Source organism: Numenius arquata, chromosome 1 (assembly GCF_964106895.1).
Source record: "Numenius arquata chromosome 1, bNumArq3.hap1.1, whole genome shotgun sequence".
Lineage (NCBI taxonomy): Eukaryota > Metazoa > Chordata > Aves > Charadriiformes > Scolopacidae > Numenius > Numenius arquata.
Window position 1 is genome coordinate 17,530,979 of NC_133576.1, and position 20,667 is coordinate 17,551,645.

A 20,667-nucleotide genomic window follows, 5' to 3' on the forward strand; every position below is an offset into this window, starting at 1 on the left:
ACACAAATATTTTCAGATCATCATTCATGTAGTTAAAAAAATGGTTACCTGGCATTGTTTTTTACATGTCTTCAGACTTTACTTGAGTATAACCTCAGACGGTTTGTATGTCTTCTAACCATGATTTCATATAGAACCAAACAGAAACATTAAAAATTTATTTTCTAACCAATCATTTCTCTATAAACACATGCACGAAGAATGTATTTACAATACTCATTTATATAGTTATATGCTGTATGTAGTTCTATTTCAAGATAGCGTTACAAAGTTTTGCAAAATAAAAACAAGCCCTTATTCTCACATAACTTGGGGAAAAACAGAATGAGAAACCACATTTTCTCTGTACAAATCTGTAATATAAAAATACCACTGTCTCAATCAGGTTTTCTCTGACACACTTGCAAGGCAGTTTTGCCGTGGACTGAAATTTATTTCTTCATAGCATTAACAACTCCATGGAAAAAAAGCAAGTGGATTCTATTACCAGCTACTTTGAAGCTGATTAGCAAAGTAAGACCTTGATTGTAGACTCTAAATATGCAATGTAAAATACTTATAAAGAAACCTTACTGAGTCAAAATTAAAATTGCCTGACTTCTGAATGTGGGTTATTTCAGCTTTAAACAAGAAAAATAAAATTTTTGCTTTCATACAAAGTAAGTGATGTATTATTAATCTCAGAACATCATTATTTATACAAAAAAGCATTTTATACTTATTATTACAAGACATTACTGTAAATCTTTTTATTAACAAAACTATTTTCAGATTAAAACTGCATTCAAAAGGCCTAAAAAATAATTGAACCACAGACTTCCTATGTTTTCTACTGGAGAAGGAAAGCGCTAATGCCTGGCAAATGCCAGGATCAACCCAGCATTTTCCTCTCGGGCACTTTATTCACATGGTACGTGTGAACTGAGCTGGAGAGAAGCATACAGTTTTTTAGGCTTACAAAACAAAACAATTTCCTTGATTCTGTTCTAGTAAAGAGTAAGTCGTGTCCAAACGTGCCTCTTTCATATAAAGGCATCTGGAACAGCTGAAATGGATGCAGACACTTTGATTTAGTGATGAAAATCTCAACCTAGGAGACACAAGATTAGACATGGTGCATTGGTTGGGATACAGTGGTCACATCCTGTTTTCTGTTATCATCTGCCGTCTTTTCATTCTTCCTTAGCTCACAGCTGGCACTGGAAGGCAGCACCATGCTAGATGGACCCACTCAAGGTTTTTCGTATGTTACTAATTTTGCCTGGTGCTACCTGTGATTTCGGAGTCTCCGGGCATGCTTTCACAGTGGCTGTTCATACACAGAAGGTCCAAAAAAGGTTTTGTCTGCCCATACTATTAAATGCAAGAACAAATAGAAGAGAAAGTAAAGTACTCTGTTCACATAGACACAGTGTTGAAGCAGCTTTGATCCAACACTGGGATCTCTTCTAAGGCTACGACTATCACAGGTTCCTGTGTGAGAGACTCGTGAGCCCTGGTACACTAGAGCAACTTGTTTGGCAGATAACAAGTGCTCCACCACAGGTTCAGGCAAGGCTCAGGTCCACAGGCCGCCAGGCACGCTGCCGAACGTAACAAGGAGAAAGCACCACCACAAGCACCAGCTCCACAGAGTGCTTTCTGTGTGACAAAGCAGCGTTTTCACACAGACATGTACCCACAGCAAGCATGGCAAGTCATAGAATCATAGAATAGAATCGCAGAATGGTTAGAGTTGGAAGGGACCTTAAAGATCATCAAGTTCCAAACCCCCTGCCATGGGCAGGGACACCTCCACTAGAGCAGGTTGCTCAAAGCCCCATCCAGCCTGGTCTTGAACACTTCCAGGGATGGGGCATCCACAACTTCTCTGGGCAACCTGTTCCAGTGTCTCACCACCCTCACAGTCAAGAATTTCTTTCTGGTATCTAATCTAAATCTCCCCTCTTTCAGTTTAAAACCATTACCCTCATCGAATCACTACATTCCCTGATAAAGAGTCCCTCCCCATCTCTCCTGTAGCCCCCGTCAGGTACTGGCAGGCTCTTATAAGGTGTCCCTGGAGCCTTCTCTTCTCCAGGCTGAACAACCCCAGCTCTCTCAGCCTGTCTTCATAGGAGAGGTGCTCCAGCCCTCTGATCATTTTCGTGGTCCTCCGCTGGACCCATTCCAACAGATCTGTGTCCTTCCTGTGCTGAGGACTCCAAAGCTGGACACAGTACTCCCAGTGGGGTCTCACAAGCACAGAGCAGAGGGGCAGAATCACCTCCTTTGACCTGCTGGCCACGCTGCTTTTGATGCAACACAGGATGTGGTTGGCTTTCTGGGCCGCCAGCATGCATTGCTGGCTCATGTTGAGCTTCTCATCCACGAGCACTCCCAAGTCCTTCTCCTCAGGGCTGCTCTCCAGCCATTCTCCGCCCAACCTGCATTCGTGCCTGGGATTGCTGTGACCCAGGTGCAAGACCCTGCACTTGCCTGGTTGAACTTCATAAGGTTTGCACGGGCCCACCTCTCAAGCCTGTCCAGGTCCCTCTGGATGGCATCCCTTCCCTCCAGTGTGTTGACTGCGCCACACACCTTGGTGTCGTCGGCAAACTTGCTGAGGGTGCACGCTATCCCACTGTCCATGTCACCAACAAAGATGTTAAACAGCACTGGTCCCAGTACCAACCCGTGAGGAACTCCACTCCTCACTGGCTTCCACTAGGACATTGAGCCATTGACTGCAACCCTTTGTGCGCAGCCGTCCAGGCAGTTCCTTATCCACCGAGTGGTCCATCCCTGGGGCCCAGCAGCTGCAAGCACCTACACCGTCCCCGAATGGCTGCCGGCAGCCGCGCCCTCTCGCCTTAGCCCAGAGTCATTGCCACAACCGTGAAGACCCACCCTACCCTCAGCTCCTCGGGGCCCCATTGGCTGCAACGAGCCAATGCTGCTCACCGATTGGCTCAGGCCCCCGCCGATCAGCGTGACACCCAGCTCCCTCAGCCCCTACCTCAGGGGAGCCAACGCCCCATGCCGACCGCTCCTGCACTTCTTCAGTCTTTCGTCTGGCAAAACCTACCTTGCAGGGAGGGACTCAGAAGATCCCAGTTTCTTCCCTGCTGTTATGTCCATCCCATTAAGAAGGTGCAAGTTTTGGACAAGGCCGAGCATCAACCAACCAGGTTTTCCTAGCACAAGAGCAAGTGTCTTAGCACAGTGCATGCTCTAGTGCCCGGGATTGTTGGTTTGTGGTGGGGTGTTGTGTGTGAGGTTGTGGGTGTGGGGTTTAGTTGGTGGGTGCTTTTTTGTTTTGTTTTGGTTTGTTTGCTTGTTTGTTTGTTTTTGTGTGTTGTGGTTTTGTTTGTTTGTTTGTTTTTTTAATGTGGTTGGACTCGATGATCTCAAAGGTCCCTTCCAACCACTAAGATTCTGTGATTCTGTGATTAAGCCTAAAGGACAAACACGCTAAAGGCTTGACTACAAAAGTCTTGCTTTTTCCACCAATTTCTAAGGAAATCATGCTCTCCCTGGCTGTATCCCCCCAAAAATAATTTTTTGAGTAACGTTTCTCCAAGGAAAACCTGCCAACGTGTCCATGATGTCACAAGTTGTCAGGAGTTTTATGAAATCAGAAGAGGAGAGAGTACCGACAGTGCTACACACATGCAGCCCAGGCCACCTCTAAATAAGCCTCCTTGCTTAAGAGCTACTGCTCCACCTCTTACAACAGAAGTAAAGCCCAGGATCCAAAATGGGGACAACTCAGTCAACTTCGGTATGCTTCTGAAACTTTAAAATTATACCCCACCAGCAGGGAGGGAACATTTTTTTTTTCCCCAGAACTCAGCATTATTGAATTGAAGTCATTATGGGAAATAATCTTTCAACAGCTGAGAACACTTAAAAATTACACCTGACACATTCATACTTCATTTCTTTCTACGACATGATCGCTATCACCTGTTAGGCAGATATGAGAATTCCTGACAAGTTAAGTTTCAGGGCAAATCCTAAATTAAAAAATTTAGCCTATTTACTTACGCTGTGTGAGACATTCCATTTCAATCAAAACCCAAAAAAACCCCCAAATTATGAAAATGCCCAACAGGCTTGTGCTCCGTCTTCTAATTTTCTTGCCTCGCTTTGAAAAACAACTCAACCTTTTTAGTTAAGACTTGGCTTTCCACTGGTTGCCTGAGGTGAAGTTACAAACTTAGAAATATGAATGATAAATTCCTCAAGCTACAGCCTAAACCTCATTGTTTATAACCCAATTACAGGTTATACATCTGTTAAGCAATTCTTGCATTTAATTCATTTTATAAGGAACAAAAATATGCAGAGAGAAAATCTTATCCATAGCTTTACTTCTTAGCTCATCAACTTCATCCAGGATCAATGCCTTTTTTTTTTTATTATTTTCAACTGCAAAGCCAGAAATGACAGTGCATGAAGAAAGCTTGTTCAAAGAGTTTCCATGATCATCGCTGGATCTCACATGAGACCCGGCAACAGTGAGCTTAAAACATGGAAATTTGGCTATAAGCACTGGATTTTTTTTTCTTAACAAGCTCGGCAAATAAAAACCTGTGTTTTGTTTTGCTCAGTCAAAACAAGAATGGCTGACACCATAACTACATGTGAACACCGCTGATGTTTGTCAGCCCCGGATTCTGATGGCCGATCTCCTTCCATGGCTTATTAGTCATCAGAAGGTAATACTATGAATGACCTTAGATGCAGAAACCTATCTGCTTTATAGGCCTTCTAATTCTTGTAAGGTGTAGCTGATGACTCACTGATTATTCTTTTATTAGTTTTACTTTTTGTGACTTTAAAGTAACACTGCTGCAGTCACATCAACACACTGAGCACAGGACCGAGGTAAAAACTGAAGCAAGGCCCCTCTTTCACAAAACTGATCGTACTTCGAAAGTCGCTTACTGTCTAAATTCTATTTGTAAATAAAATTCCTAGGATCTGAGCTATAACAGATGAACCAAAGCACTTATGCCACCACTTTGATTTGTCCATGGGCTACTTTTCTTGTGACTGTATCTCATTTTGTCAGCCTCTAAAATAGACAGACTGCACACAGCACCACCTTGGTGCTCTCCCTGCTCCCTTACCTTTTCTACATTTCCATACTTTAACTCTGCAGGCAACTCAGACCACTACAGAGGTCAGAAGCACAGCAGCCATAGAGACGTCCTGGCAGCACACACTGCCTCCAGCAAACACCTGGGAGGCGTCTCAAACTCCTTATGGATGTCCCACATTTGGATGGCACAATGCAGGCCAGCAAAAGCCAGCCCATGCAGGGACTGTAACCTAATTAGACGACTTCGAAATACCCTGTCACCCACCAGGATGAAGCACTGCCGGCGCGTTTTCCTTGGCTCCAGTGTTAAATCACTGCTTCCGCCCGGCATTGGGGGACGCGGCCCTGTTGTCCTCTGCCACCATGACAGATTTCTTGGCACACCCACTGCAGGGAGGAGTGTTATTAACTGCAGATGTTATTATTGTCCTGAGTTGTTGAGAATCCTCTCTCTGCACTGTCAAATAACTGCCATATTTTACCTCAGAGGCAGTGACAGTGGCTCAGTCCACATCCCCCAAATGTTAACTCATTTTGACAAACGGGCTATAGGCAGATACTACTTCATTCCCTCTTTCTTTTAACCACTCTGTTGGTTTCTTTTAACCGCTCTGTTGTGTTATTTTTCCAGTGTTTTCAGGTTCATTGCCACTAATAATACAGTCCATAGAAAGCCCAAGAATTCATATAAGTTATTTGAAAAACCTCAAGAACTTTAAGCCTGTTCTTAAACCCTGAATCTCCCAGTACTGTAACAGGGTTAACAGAGCTGTTAATGGAAGGTTATCCTGACATGCAGGAATCATCATGGGGAAAAAGGCAAATAACTTTGGGTAGCTGGGTCTGGCACAGTAGAAAATCTCATATTTTCACAAGTATTTTAATTGTTTCAGTTTGAAAGGGATCATTTTAGGTGCTTTAACGCAAAGAGACAATGGCTGCATTGAGTATAACTGGATGGCCTTTTTGATCTTGTTTCTTGCTGTGTATTTGTCAACAGAGTACATAGTACATACTTAGCAGATATACAGATATTCTGATTAGAGCTGTCCAAAATATAAGCTTCCCAGGGTATGAGCTATTTTGATTTCTTTACCTATGGCAATTACCATTTGATATCATGTAAATATTGCCTCTATTTGCACTGGACCAGAATCAGCCCTGTTGTCCTTTTCCTCTCCTTGTTGGCTATATAAGGAAAGGGAGAAAACTTTTTTCACACACTCATGAATGTAAGCAAAAGCCAAACGAGCCCCCTTCTTCCTCTGCGGGGCTGGCCATAGCCTGGGGAGAAAGCAGGACACAGAGCAAACAAAAACTGCTCAACAATCCCTCTCTTGCAAACGAGACCACCAAAGCAAAGGCAGCTGCCCAAGGCACTCCCAGCTCATAACAAAATTATCCTTGGAATTGTAGGGAATAATGCAATTCGAGAGAACTGTGTCAAAACACCTTAGCTCAAAAGCTATGCACCGTAGGTCAGAGAGTGTGCTTTTGATTGAAAAACTGAGAAATTTTTTTACTTAACTTGGCTGCTCCCCAGAACCATATGGGCTTTCCAGATCACACGTCAGAACATGCTACCATCTTAAGCAGCTCAGCCAAATTTCTTTGCCTCCACATCCAAGAGCAGGAAAAGTACTTTGCCCCTTCCACCATTCTCCCTCCTTGCGCGATTACAGTTTTTTCTCAAATTGGCTCTGTCTCTCATACCATACTGCTTCCAACAGAAGAGAGCACCTTCTCATCATGTAACAAGCAACTGCTTTCTCTTATTTTAGATCTAAACTTAAATCCAAATTGGTATGCGATCGCCCTCTACGCTATCAAAACTTTCCAAGCCCTCCCTTCTCTGGACTGCTATCTTTGACTTTGGTATTAGTTTGATTTCTCAGAGGAAGGAGAGAAAGCTTTTACACTGCAATGTGTCATTAAAATACACAGCACCCCATCCAAACACTATTATTAATAATCTCCATGCAACACAGCTGTTTATATAAAATAGATGCAGCATGTAACTCATTTTTCCAGATTCTATAGGTCTGTGATCATGCAAATCTGTTTCACATGAAGGACTCATCCCTTTATTTTTAGACGGGATGAGTTAAGCAAACGTCTATGTTTAGAATACAGAAAAACCAACCAAGGCAGATAGATACTGGACATATATGCATGAAAGTGTAAAGCCTGAAAAAGACTTGGAAAAATTCTGTAACTGAAGTACTACTAAAATATCCTGTAACTCCTGCTTCACTGTTATGTCTCTATATATAGATATATATATATATTCATTAATGAAATTCAATCCTAAAGGGAGCTGGCAACCAAAAGTAGTACAACAGTTTTTGACATTAAAATACAGCTCTTATACCTCCCTGTAATTTAGAAATAAGATTTAAATTGCATATGTTTTTCGTAATAATGGGATCTTTTCACTTTCAGATATTTTTGCAACTCTTAAAAATGATCTACAGAACTCTAGAAGATAAAATGCTCCTGTGTAACTGTCATCTTCAAAATTACAAATGAAAACGTATATTAAAAAAACCAAAACCCAGAAATTTATATCCCCTTTAGCTCATCTGCTTACCATATAAATGTAGATTACATCTACTAACAGGAATCCTTTGTCCAGTTTTCTATTTATTAAATATCCACTCACGAAAAGAAAAAAATTCAATAAATAACATCCTCCTTTATTTATCTTGAGAAAAAGATGGGGAAAAGAAAAGAAAAAAAAATAAAAAAACCAGCCTTTTTTAGTACTTTAAGCATCAACGATACCATACATTTCAGTCCACCAAAATTAAACCCCATTTCTGACATGCATCATTTTTTTTTGAGTGAAGGAAACAGGCAAAGTTCCATCAGCTCAAAGGGACTGATTATATGGCAATGATGCAAGATAAGTCTTTAAGTAGCAGCAACAAAGGAACCAGCATTTTTCTTTGAAAGCAAACAAAATTTTTTTAGTAATATGCTATTTTCTGAAGTGCTGGCATCTCTAGGAAAGGGATTAAAATAATTTAATAATTTAAATATACCGAAATATTACAAATAATGGCAAGAAGTCTTTTATGCCTTAGTGATGTAGCACTCATAGTGGTGCTGTTGATTTACAATTTCCAGGTACAGCCCTTAATTTTATTCAGCAATCTTAAACTGGGACATCTTTGTACTGAATTGACCTCTCATATAAAAAGGCCTGCTTACTATTGCTGGAAATATACTTGATAGATAAACTGATTACAATTAAGTTTTGAAGAGTTTTACGAAGGCTTTTTTTTTTTCTTTACTCAAGACACATAATCTTAATTTATAAGATCAAATGTGCAAGGCAAAAGCAGCGCTGTGCCAAAGACACAGTATTGGACATAACACTCCAGGTATTTTAAAAGCAATTTGTACCTCAGCAGAAGGGCAACATCTCTGGTTCCTTCATACCTCTGCTCTCCAAATCCCAGTACGCTTTCCCTGATCAATTTGACTTAATAATCTCCTAATGACCAAAATTCAAAAATGGCCTAATTCAAAAATCACACTGGATTTCTGTCTGGAATCATGCTTCCTGCTGGTATCAGCAGCTAACTAAAGGGGACAACCCCCTGAGACATGCCACAATGAAGAGTGATTAATGATGGCTTTAACTGTCTGTTATGTTAGGCCAGTCCTCCAGCCAGGGCTCTCGCTTCTGTTTCAGCCCCTGCACAAGAGAGAATAAGGCAGCAGCAGCAGCAGCATAAAACAACTCCAATAAGCATTTCACACAGGTACTATTCCCAATATGGGCACCGAGGAACGCATCTACAAAATTTTCTTAAAAAGGCATATTCATGCAAGCTCTGGCACAAGGGGCAGACCGACAGCATAGCTGTAGCACTGGTACAAAAAGACGGTGTAAGGAGGTTGCTAAAACTTTATTTTCCACCCTTTTGAGCAAGGCAGATTCCATCTGCCGGGAGTAGTTCATCAAAACTGCCATTCCTGTTGCTCTGGCCTGGCCAGCACCATCCCGAACGACAGGACAGACACTGCAGAGCTGCTGAGTTAACAACAGGAACTGCCACAGCTCCAGCAGCAGCTTCCAAGGACGCTGCTCAGAGGGTACAAGAAAGATGCAAGACACGTTTAAAGCTGTGGCAAGACGAGAAAGAGGTTTTGGGTTATAAACAAAGACTTAGACAACTTCCATAATAATAAAAAGAGGAAGGTTTGTTTAAAGACAGGTTTTCCCTATGGAGGGGTTTGAGAACACTTTTGCTTTTCAAGAAAAGAGGTTATTGCACAAACCTCTGGGAGATAACGGGCAAACTGTAAGCACTGCTTGCTACACTGTGCTTTCTAAATAAGTTTTTTTTCTGGAAGACAATGACTCACTGAAATACATACCTCATTATTCAGTCTCCTCTTACTAACATTTTTACCAGATACTTCACGAAGAAAGAAAATCAGTGACAATTACACTGTGACTTAAACACCCAGATGACATATCATTTCCTGAAATTCAGTTAGTTTCTTGGAGGATTTAAAAAAAAAGAAAAAAAGAAAAAGAAAAAAAAGGAAGGAAAAAAAGAAAGAGGCTCCCGTGGTCTGTTTGGAGCCAGAAATCCTAAGTTCAGCTTTGGCAGCAACTCCCATCAGGGCTTTCCAGAGGGCTGCATGGGATTACATTTTGAAAAGGACTTAAAAGGTTTAGGAGCATGTCTCATTGTTAAAAGTGATTTAGACTAATGAGCTTAAGCATTGCTAAATGTACTGCTTCATGCTCTGTCTTGTCCAGTCCAGTGAGGGGCAGGGTTCTCCCACATCTCCTGACAGATTTAGATGCAAGGGTTTGAAATAGTGGAATCCCAAGTCTACAGCTTTCTGACGGAGGTGACTGGTCCTGACCAGGAAAAGGAAACGGGGACATGCACTTTGGCCCAGCAGGTCAGCATAAGCCAGTGATGGAGCGAGATTGTACTAACAGGCTGGGGCTGTGAACTGGAGCAGCACCCCTTCTGCTGCTCATGGCACAATTACGAAGCTGAAATTAAAGGAAACACACCTTCTGTGGCTGCAAACAGATTCACCAGAGGCCACCTCTCAAAGGTCACAAGCTCCTAAGTGCCTGAGACACTTTTAAAAGCAGATGTGAATGCTCTTGGCACGCACCCTCCCTGTGCCACATTCCCTTCTCTTGCTCTAGGTTTGTGATTTCTTTCTTATTTTTAGTGTGGATATTTTTTTTAGGGGAGGGGGAGGGTAAGGCACACAGAATACTCATCAAAGGACTTAAAGTGTTTTATTCCATTTACACTTTTGCAACAGAAAAATTATTTTAAAAAATTCAGATGTACCATGGTGTACTTGACCTAAATTCTTCAGCGCTGTTCCTACATCTTGTGAGAGACTGGAAATAACTCCTAAATGTGTAAAATTTTGAATATGAAACATGAAAATTGATAAGCCTACTCACTAGTTGCAGTGCTTACTTTCTGAAAATGAAGTTGACAGATTTTCTGATGCTTTGTTTTCTATTGTCAATAAGTCACCACACCACAGAAACAGGGGCTTGAAAGGGGAAGAGACGTAAGATTTTGTGAACTTTTGCGGAGAAGGTTGGGGTAGGCAGGAGTTCAGTTGTGTCCTAATAGTTATATTAGGTAGATATTTCTGCCAAAATGTTTAGCATTAAAGGAGTTTTTAATTTAAGCTTTCTATGAAATCGTAATTTAAAAAATGTGTTCAGTCAGTGTTTTGATGCCTTATGGCTTTACAGGCTAGTCTCAATACCTAGATAAAACCAATAAAGTGGGCTTACACAAACCAAACTCCTAAAAAACGCCCAATCATATGTCAAGTATCAAACTGTGAGGCATATGCTGCGCTAAATTGGTTGCTTTTTCAGGATAGCTGAAAACGCTACATAAAACCTAAGCCAAGCCATTCAGCCCACGCATATGGCCCACGAACAGACTTTAGCACCACATTCTACCTGCCTAAGCTTTTTGTTGGATCAAGATCTCACTTTTTACCCATCCAAAGCTCCATTTAAGTCAAGAGAAATATTCTCTGAATTAAGGGCTGAATATGAAATTAATATGGCCCCTTACTTCTGGCCAGACATTACTACCTTGCAATTCATTTGCCATTGCAATTTTAAACCATGATGCTATCTGTTGTTTGAAGGTCATCTCACTACAAGTTTCCTAGGAAACAAATTTAGGAGCACCCGTACATTAAGAAGAATGCAGCCTCAGGCAAGTTGGGTTTTGGATGATGGAATGGCACTGCCCCTCAATTTGCTTATGTTCACCAAACCTGTTACTGAAACAGATCTGAGCTCAGGGGAAAGAATGAAAAGTCTGTGCTGCATGTTCTTTGTTCACACCACACCTTCGCCTTTGTTCAGAAAGCCAGGGAACCATATTACTTCTGAAAGTATGTTTTCTTTTTTCTGAGCTTTAAGTGGATGGCAGTTATGACAAAACCTGCCAGGGTTGCTGCTGTGCCAGTAACCACGTAGGCAATTCCCAGGAACGGGTTACTTCCTCCGCTCCATACCACAGTTGAAAGAATCACATGCTTCCTCCCCTTGAATTTGGTAACAGGGAAATCTGACAGAAGGATGTTAAGGTTTCACTAACAAAGTTTAAGTTATTTCCAGGAGGAGAAAAGTAGCAGTAAATTCTCAAAAACCTTTCCAAGACATAAAGAGTCTTGAGTTCTGCATCTGCTGCAGAAATTCCTTTAACTTATCTGTGATGTCTCTACTATTCTGGGTCCAAAAACCCAGAAGCAGCTGGTGGTAAGAAATCCAGTTATTTTAGATATAGTCTCTGTGTGAATGTGGAAGTACTTTTTTTTTTTTTTACATTATAAATTTCAGATTCATAATTTATGTAACTGCAATTGTGTAAATTAGCTATGAAAACTCAGTTGAAAATGAGCCTTTTGGGCAGCTTATCATGATGATACTCCACATATTCTCACTGAGGGGAAGTGCTCACCTCTATCCAATATGTCATATACCCAAAATGTTATATGATTTTGCCTTTCATCTCTCCATGAGGGAGCTTTCAGAATAGAACTCTGCTACAACATTTAAAACCATAGCTTTACCGGCTGAGACAGAAGAGAAATTTATAGTCATCTTGACATAACTCCTGCTGACAAAACAAGTGCTTTAGTCAGCAAAGTTCAAACTGTTCAGCATGAGAGGGCATTTTCACCAGCACAAAAGTTCCTGTCAGCACATGGCCCAAATCTGCCAGACAGATCTGCTGACACAGGCATCCCGCACAGCTCTCAATGGCAGGGATACCTCTGGCACTGCCTGCACCCCAGTAAGGGTGCCTACACATCTGATTAGGCCACTATTAAAGATTTCAGCCAAAACGTCATCTTCAACCACCTTTTCAGGTTCCCACTCTTCAGTTTTACCCTTTGGGTAAGGCTTCCATGTGCTGTCTCCAGCCAAAAGTAGCCCCCTTAGAAGTCAAATCCCAAGTAATGTGCTGCCATTTGAGTAATATGTCTTAATTCCATCTGCATGGGCTAAAGAAAACCCACTTGTAGTGTCTCAGAACTAGCTCTTTTCATGGTAATTTAGTTTGGGGTGTTTTGCTGGGTTTCTTTAACTATACAAATCCCACCCACTTACATCTTGTCATAACTATCTAATAGTCTTGGATAATATGAAAGGATACTATAGGAAATACGAAAAGTGTAATTCCCTGCTGGGAGACCATCCGCAAACTGCCTTATCCGTCTGACACGACGGTAAAGATTTCTGAACGTAGCAAAAGCTGACACTCGCATCCAGATAATGAAGTCATCATTTATATAACCGTTGTTCCTTTCATCTTCCTCGTCTAACAGATATACTGGTTTCTGCCAGTAAGGAGGTCTTGCTGTCCCTGATGAAAAAAAAAGGAAACCAGGAAAGACATATTGTCAGTAAAAACAGTGGTTGGTGACTAATTTCTGGGCCTACTTACAACAAACACAGAATATGAGATATGAAAGAGACACAAGACTGTCCAGTATTGAAAAATTATACATGCTAGATAACACTTTTCACCCAAGCACCTCCAGTCACCTCAAACATGAATGAACAGAGTTTAGCAGTACCCAGGGGTTGCTACACATCAGAAACTTCAAGCACAGGAAAAACAAAGGGACTTGCACAAATGAAAACACTGTTTATTCTGGATTCTTGCCTTTTCAGCAAGTAACATGCTCTGTGTAATGAGGAGCTTGTCTTCATTTCTATACATTAACTTGTTCCTGTACAAGCAGAAAGGCACCTTTTTGCAGCATAATGGCACAGCCTATGATATTTAGAATCTATCAGATGAAAAACTACTTAGATAATTAACTCTTGCGTATTGCATCCAGCACAGCACTGCCCAGATCCAGAAGAGGGAGCTTTTTAGTCCCACTTCAATGCAGATCAACCATAACAACGAAGACAGCCCAGCTTGTCTCATAATTGCCTAAGAATCTTGCAAAGGCATGAAGAAGGAAAGACGTGACAGGCAATTCTCCTTCACAGATGTTTTCAACAGGAAAAAATAAAGCGACTGCATCCTTGTTTCTCTGGACAGACTAAGCGTTACAATAAATGATACAGAAGGATGTTGACATGCGCTAACTTCAGTCTTTCAACGCCACTTTCTCCCAATTTCTATGGTCAGTGATTAAAAAGAAAAAAAAAAAAAGAACCAAAGAACCGATATTTTGGCTAAGTCTGTCTTCTGCTCTCAGTTACACTCTAAAGCTGCTTCTCCCACCTGCTTTAGGAGGTATTTCTCCCAAAGCCAATTCGTCTCAGAATGGGAGACCCTCACATGTAGGAGGGAGGTAGGGAAGCCATTGAAAAATAAGGAATAGCAGTGGAACCATTCTTACCTGCAAACGCAGAAGAGAGATTGTATGATGTTGGATTGCGAAATTTCACATTTTTATCTGTCCACCAACTGTTTCCAGTCTTCAGCAGTGGTACTTGAATAAGAGATGAGTTAAGATTGTAAAAAAGATCAATAGTATCTGCAGGGAATACAAGAAGCAATACGTGTGAGTAAAAGACAGTCATTGTAGTTGCCAGCATGACTAACATAGCAAAAACTGTCACACTGAAGCATCTTTCAAGTCAATAGAAAACAAAAAAAAAATCCTGGGAAAGGTTTCGTCATGACTGTTCACAGAGCACTGTACATTCCACAAGAAGAATTAAGGTTCCAGAGCCTTAGAACTTCTGAAGTTTTAAAGATTGAACGTACTCCTACCAATAATCCTACTGAATCCCTGTGTAGAAATATGTGCAAGTATCTCATGTCCGTCAGCTCCTGTGTGACTAACTTCTTTGCAAATCACTTTTGGAGCTGTCTAGGTAGTTACAGAAGTTACTCTCCTAGTTGGCGTTCCCTAGCATTTCTTTGACAGTTGTCCTAAACTGGTTGCTTTGCTGTATATAATGTGTTTTCAGGGAATAGGGGAGAGTTGAAAGCACAGTCAAGGGAATCCATGATCCTTTAGAGAAAAATTTGCTTTATTTTTATGCTAATTAGACCTTGTCTACCAACTTGGACATGAACACTTCCTTCAACTGAAAAACATTTAGTTAAAATTGTGCTTAACTGTGCCATTCTGTTTCAGCCGGCAAAAAGCACTTGCTTTTATCCATTATATTTTCCTATTTAGGTTAGTTAAATGTAAGGCAAAACCATTGTAGGTCTCATTAACATCTATGTAAACACCTAGGCAGCCAATGAGATGACAGGCAGGGTTAGTTAGATAATATAGATGGGGAGGGGCTGGTTTTTAGGAAACATGAAAAACACAATTCAACTGCATGAGCATCAATGAAAACTCACCTTTTTTTTAATCCTGCTACAAAATATGTGTTCACACAGCTCCTTAGGGCTCAGATGCACTCTTCTGAGTAAGCGATCATTCTGTGCGCCCCACTATGTCCCCAGCTGTTTGCCACAGGTTTATTAACAGGACTTGCTATTCTCTGAGTTCTGCCTACTTAACTGCTTGTCTGACTGCTCCCTTACCTGATAGCTTGGGCTAAAAACCTTTCCCATGGCAGGATCTTGGCCATCTTCCTCATTTTACAAAAGAATATTAGAGAGCAATTAGACAACCATCTAAACTGTAAAAAGTGAACGGGAAGCACAGCAGAGGGACAGAAATGAGCTACCAGAGGGGGGTTTCAGACATCACCCTCTTCCCCGACATCACCAGCAGCTGGAACGTTTCATCACACTGTGCACTAAGGACTGATGCAAAGGCAGACACTGGGAGGTTTACCCTCAGCATTTTAAAATCTTACAATCCCTAGTTCTCTGCAACCACACAGATCCAAAGGTCCAAACCAATGTGAAGAACACGTCACCTCCTTCTAAGCACACCACTGTGGGAAGACAGAATCTGGGCTCTCCCATCACTGTACAAGAATGTATTTTTTAGCAAGGAAGCACACTAAATCTGTCGTATCATCATTCCTTATTTCACCAGGGACTCCACTACTTAGTCTTGTATATTCACACTGAAGAGGGCCTTAGTAAATGAGAAATCTTCCTCAGTTTCAAAATGAGGGGCAAGACACTAAACAGGAGAAAGCACAGACCCGTATATACAGACTCCAGCTTTGGAGTCCTCAACATAGGAAGGACACGGATCTGTTGGAACGGGTCCACCGGAGGGCTGGAGCACCTCTCCTATGAAGACAGGCTGAGAGAGCTGGAGTTGTTCAGCCTGGAGAAGAGAAGGCTCCGGGGAGACCTCATAGCAGCCTTCCAATATCTGAAGGGAGCCTACAGGAGAGCCAGAGAGGGACTCTTTGTCAGGAAGTGTAGTGACAGGGCAAGGGGTAACGGTTTTAAATTGGAAGAGGGAAGATTTAGATTAGATACCAGAAAGAAATTCTTGACTGTGAGGGTGGTGAGACACTGGAACAGGTTGCCCAGAGAAGCTGTAGATGCCCCATCCCTGGAAGTGTTCAAGGCCAGGCTGGATGGGGCTTTGAGCAACCTGGTCTAGTGGAGGGGCTTGGAACTTGATGATCTTTAAGGCCCCCTCCAGCCCAAACCATTCTATGATATTCACCACAGTAGCACCACCAAAGAAAAACTTTTGTGGGAGAAAGAGAGATCTTGCAATATCAGGACTCAGCCGGACTGGGGTAATGGAATAGTTTCACATGGAAATTAGTAAGCAGATGTGGAAGGCACCTACTTACCATTGAACATGCTGTTGGCAATAGCACCACACGGAGCCATGGGTGTCCCATTTCGGTAGGTGGTGAAGGGCGCGCAGTAGCTCTTCTGAATCTGCGTTCAAGGTCACAGAACAATCAGGCACAGAATCTGGGGATTTTGTTTTGGTTTGCTGGTGTTAATGTTCTCCCCCCATTCCTTCTTCTGAAAAGCCACTGAATAATTAAGTCTCCAGTACCTTTTGGTCACATTAGAGGTACATCCAAATGAATGGGTTTCTAGTTGAAGAACACCTTCCATGTCACAGTAAGTAAACTTAAGGTCTTCACTGAATTCTGCTGTGGACTTGCAAACTCCAGACTACAAAAACTCACTTGAGGATCTCCTACTGTAACATAGCTACAATTTAAAATGTTCCTGTGAAACCTTGGTTTACCCTAGAACACCTTATTTTTCCTTCTTTCTAATTTTGACCTGGACTGCTTCACTAGTGGAGAGCAGCAGATACAGTTAGCCATATTACTGCAGTTCTGTGTGGGGAAGTCTTGAAGTATGAAGATACAGCATGAAAAACAAAAGCCCATCTCAAGTTTATCACATTTCTCCTATCCCAGTTCATGAGAAACCATAAATCTTCAAGATTTAAACACAGAAACATTTTCAAATAACTCTAAAAAGCTCTGTATTTGATTGGCACAAAAGCCAAAAGCGGTTGCACCTGGATGCAAACAAAGAAGCTGAACTGGACACCTGGAGAAGCAGATGTATGGGGAACGTGTCTTGAGAGTTGCAAGAAGCATTTTATGAAAACAACAGGTTATTACAGCACAATCATCATATCTACTGAGAGGATAGTGTGTAGCCTGTGTATATATTAAGAAATGCTACCTTTAAGATAAAGAAAACATGGTTTAGATTTGTAAGTAATAAAACTGAATGCAATGACTGCATTCTCCAATTTCCTTATGCAGGTGACGTTGTACAGCCTCCTCTTTAGGCCTCTAAGCTGCATACTTCAGAATGCTACATGATCACTGATTTCACCATGAACCTTTTTCTGCTCCTTGTCCGCTTCCAAAGCCAGATGGCAAAATGAAAGACTTAAAATAACTTAATTCTCAGACCCTATAATAAACGCACAGCTTAAAACATTTCTGGCTAAGACAACTTAAAACACTAGAATGAAAACCTTTCTGTCAATTTATTTGAAAAAGAGAATGTATTTTTAATCATCATCCCTAGAAGATGGAAGTTTGAGAATTACAACACTGGACTGACATCTTTTATTTATCCCCTCAATCTTTCTCTCTTATTAATTTATTAGACGTAATGGTCCTAACAATCATAAAAGCAGAGACCAAACACTGAAAATATGTACCTTCTTATTATTCCCTAGAGCCATCTTAACAAACTTACAGTTACGCCTCGTTAGCTCTCCATATGGTCAAAGATGCACCTGATGGAAATACTGATGATCTTGTAATATAAAGAAGAAAACTTACATTTACATTTCGACCCAGCAATTGTGCATCACTTCTTGATATCACATATCGACGGTGGTTTTGATAGAAGTTTTGCAGACCATAGTACATAAAAACATCACCCTAGAAATCAACGATAAATACCTTCAGTATTCATGTTCATGCAGTCAAAGAGAAATCCTATTACTTGCTAAAAAAAGAGAGGGAAAGAGAGTACTCAATTCATATTTAAGTGTTGGTAACTACACTTTAAGCAATTACTTCAGTGGACACTGGCTAGAATCTAGTCTTTACCCTAACTGAAAGTTTTAGCATTTTGGCACAACATTAAACATACCTTAAATCACCAAATGAAACCTAAACCAAAAATGCCTGATTATTATTTTACTCAGGATGGCACAAACCTGCAATGACTATGAATAATTTCATGGAGACAAGACACTAATTTTCCATAAAAGAATGCGCACAAAGGACTTCAAAAAGTACCCATTAACTCTTTATTCCTTCAGATTTTCTGAAAAATAAGGCTGCTTCTCATCAATTATTTGAATAATTGTTTAATTCTGTAATTAAAAGAAGAATGCTAGGCAGGCAAATACAGGCAAAAAAGAGGATTCTTAAACTATAAAAAAATTATTCAGTTAAATAAACTTCTCATCACAAACATCGATGTAATCTGAAGAATTACAGAGCATTTTAACAGCCTCTTCAATACTGAATAACCCTAAAGTGACTTTATAATTTACATTGCACTGCAATTTTAAGGGATCATTTATGCAGTACTAAGCATAAGATCTCTTTGGCAGAATATGAAGCATTTTAACAGTCTCAGCAACGCGACCCAGTAGTTTAGGACAGGAAATGAAGGATACTTTTCCCAAATGAAACTGCAGAATGACATTGCTAGACTTGAATTATTTCAAGGACCTTGAGGATTAACAGCATAACCCTTTTAAAAAAGACTACAGGGCTTTACTTATGACAAGTGGTCAGAGCTTCATATTTCCTTCTCATTTGAGAGCTCAGCAGCGCAGTAACAACTAAGCCCAGGGCAAAGGCAAGGGTTTGCTACTGACTCAGAGAGAGATACAGAGAGAAGCCACCTCCAATCTAACACCATTTCCCCCATCCCCATCTTCTCCTTGGACATCTCCCAGCCAAGGACACAGGTAGCCTGATCTTTATTATTTTTAACATGTACCAACATGAATAGCAGAGGCAAAAGTGTAAAATTTTGAATATTACATGTTTTTTAAAAGTACAAAGAAAATGTAGTCAGGAGCTCTACAGAGCAGAATTAGTGTATTTTATCATATAGGGATATAAATAACAGGAGGTACTAAGCAACCTGAGTTGGTTTCTCACATACACTTACCAATATATCTTCCTTTAGCATGAAATTAACAGAGCAGTGGCATTCCTTATTCCAATTAGAGGAATTTTCACGGAGTTTTGAACAATCTGAGCATTTATCCGAATAATCAATCTGTCAGAGAACAAGCAGAGATATTGTAATAAAGGACATGCACACAGGAAAAAGCTACTGGTTTAGCTCCAGGACTTCTCAGAGCTCCAGGACTTCTCAGAGCAGTTCCCTTCTAAGTGACTCTGGACTGCCAGAAACGCTGTTAAAATTCAACAGAGACAGAAAGCCAGGACTTGGCCTCAATGAACATTCACAAATTTTGTCCCTAGTTTAAAGCCGGTTTAGAGCCTTTTGATGACTGCTGCAGAACCTCCACATCTGCTCCTCGGCAAAGGAGTGCTGAGTGAAGAATACTTCTGCAGTTCGGTCTGGCTGACCAAGTAATGCTTGACAAATCCCCACACGCATTATGGCCCAGTCAGGGTGTAGTGCTGAGTGTCAGCAGCAACCAGGAGTCTATTAACTTCACCTTGTTAATCAACCTTGTCTCCAGGAGGCATTTAAACATAAGGGCTCCCTGCATTTTAAGATTTTGCCCCAGCAAACATGTATGTTCTTCTAGGACCAAACACTATCAAAGGGATTAGTTTATTTCCTTTCAAAAACCCAGGAAATAACGACAACATTTCAGATATTACCAGCCAGTGGCAATAACTACCACCCATATTTCAGCTATTACCACCCAGTTAACCACCCAGTGCTTGGATTTTATCGATGACCAACTATCTCTGAGGATTTTTACACGAATACTGGTTGCTGGACACGTCCAAGGCATGAAGCCATTACTATCACCTTTATCCAGAAGCAAAAATTCAAAGTCTTTTCCCTCCTTCCCTTCCCAGTTTCTTCTTCGTAGAATATCTAAGAACACTACTATCCCCAAACAAACCTGGATTTCTCTGACGCTGTTTGCGGACAGTATGAGGCAGACTCCCACAGAAAGGCAGAACGCGCCTGTGAGAAAGAAGCTGGAGAGCACAGTCGCAATGGTCAGCTGGGGCTTCCAAGCTGGTAGCTTCTGTTGTTTGAATGCACTGTTATCTGGACATCTGGAAGGACGCGCCTCTCCTTCTTGAGGAGGAAAACTCGTCTTGTTTTTCATTTTCTTCTTGGTGAGAGGAAGGAATAATATACTTGTGCTGGAGAGTGTTTAAGCTGAAACACTGTCCTTACTGTTGGGAGACTGTATTCTTTGTTCAAACATGCATTATGGCCAGGAATTACTTATTAACTAGATCTCTCTCTTCCTCATTTTCTACATTTGTGCCTGGATCCCCATGATCAGTGTGTACCAATCAAACGATTGTGTACTTTGGTCAGGGTGTCCAGTTCATGCCTCCTGGAAAAGCTTAAATATATCCTTTTTTCCTACCCCACAGTTCAGTAGGATTTTTTATGTCTTATTCATTTGCACGGATACTGTCAGCTATACTGGAATTTCTGTGTCATCTCAGATGCATT

General features: G+C 41.1%; 1 protein-coding gene across 1 annotated transcript; it reads right to left on the reverse strand.

Annotated features, from left to right (window-relative positions):
* Window positions 1-11,500: 11,500 nt before the first annotated feature.
* On the reverse strand, window positions 11,501-20,390 carry LOC141468783 (cell cycle control protein 50C-like). Its single transcript, XM_074153960.1, has 7 exons — window positions 20,096-20,390; window positions 19,156-19,266; window positions 17,802-17,903; window positions 16,323-16,413; window positions 13,985-14,122; window positions 12,781-12,990; window positions 11,501-11,688 (listed from the first exon to the last, which is right to left on the reverse strand). The coding sequence occupies exons 1-7, from the start codon at window positions 20,306-20,308 to the stop codon at window positions 11,501-11,503; spliced, it is 1,053 nt and encodes a 350-aa protein (XP_074010061.1). The 5' UTR covers window positions 20,309-20,390.
* Between the last annotated feature and the right edge of the window lie 277 nt (window positions 20,391-20,667).

Excerpts from the sequence above, each read along its gene's own strand:
- LOC141468783 (XM_074153960.1), bottom strand. The coding sequence starts at position 20,308 with ATGAAAAACAAGACGAGTTTTCCTCCTCAAGAAGGAGAGGCGCGTCCT. Across the intron at positions 17,904-19,155 it reads TGCTAAAGGAAGATATATTG|GGTGATGTTTTTATGTACTA; the intron begins GTAAGTGTATGT and ends GTTGATTTCTAG. Across the intron at positions 14,123-16,322 it reads TGCCAACAGCATGTTCAATG|ATACTATTGATCTTTTTTAC; the intron begins GTAAGTAGGTGC and ends TATTCCCTGCAG.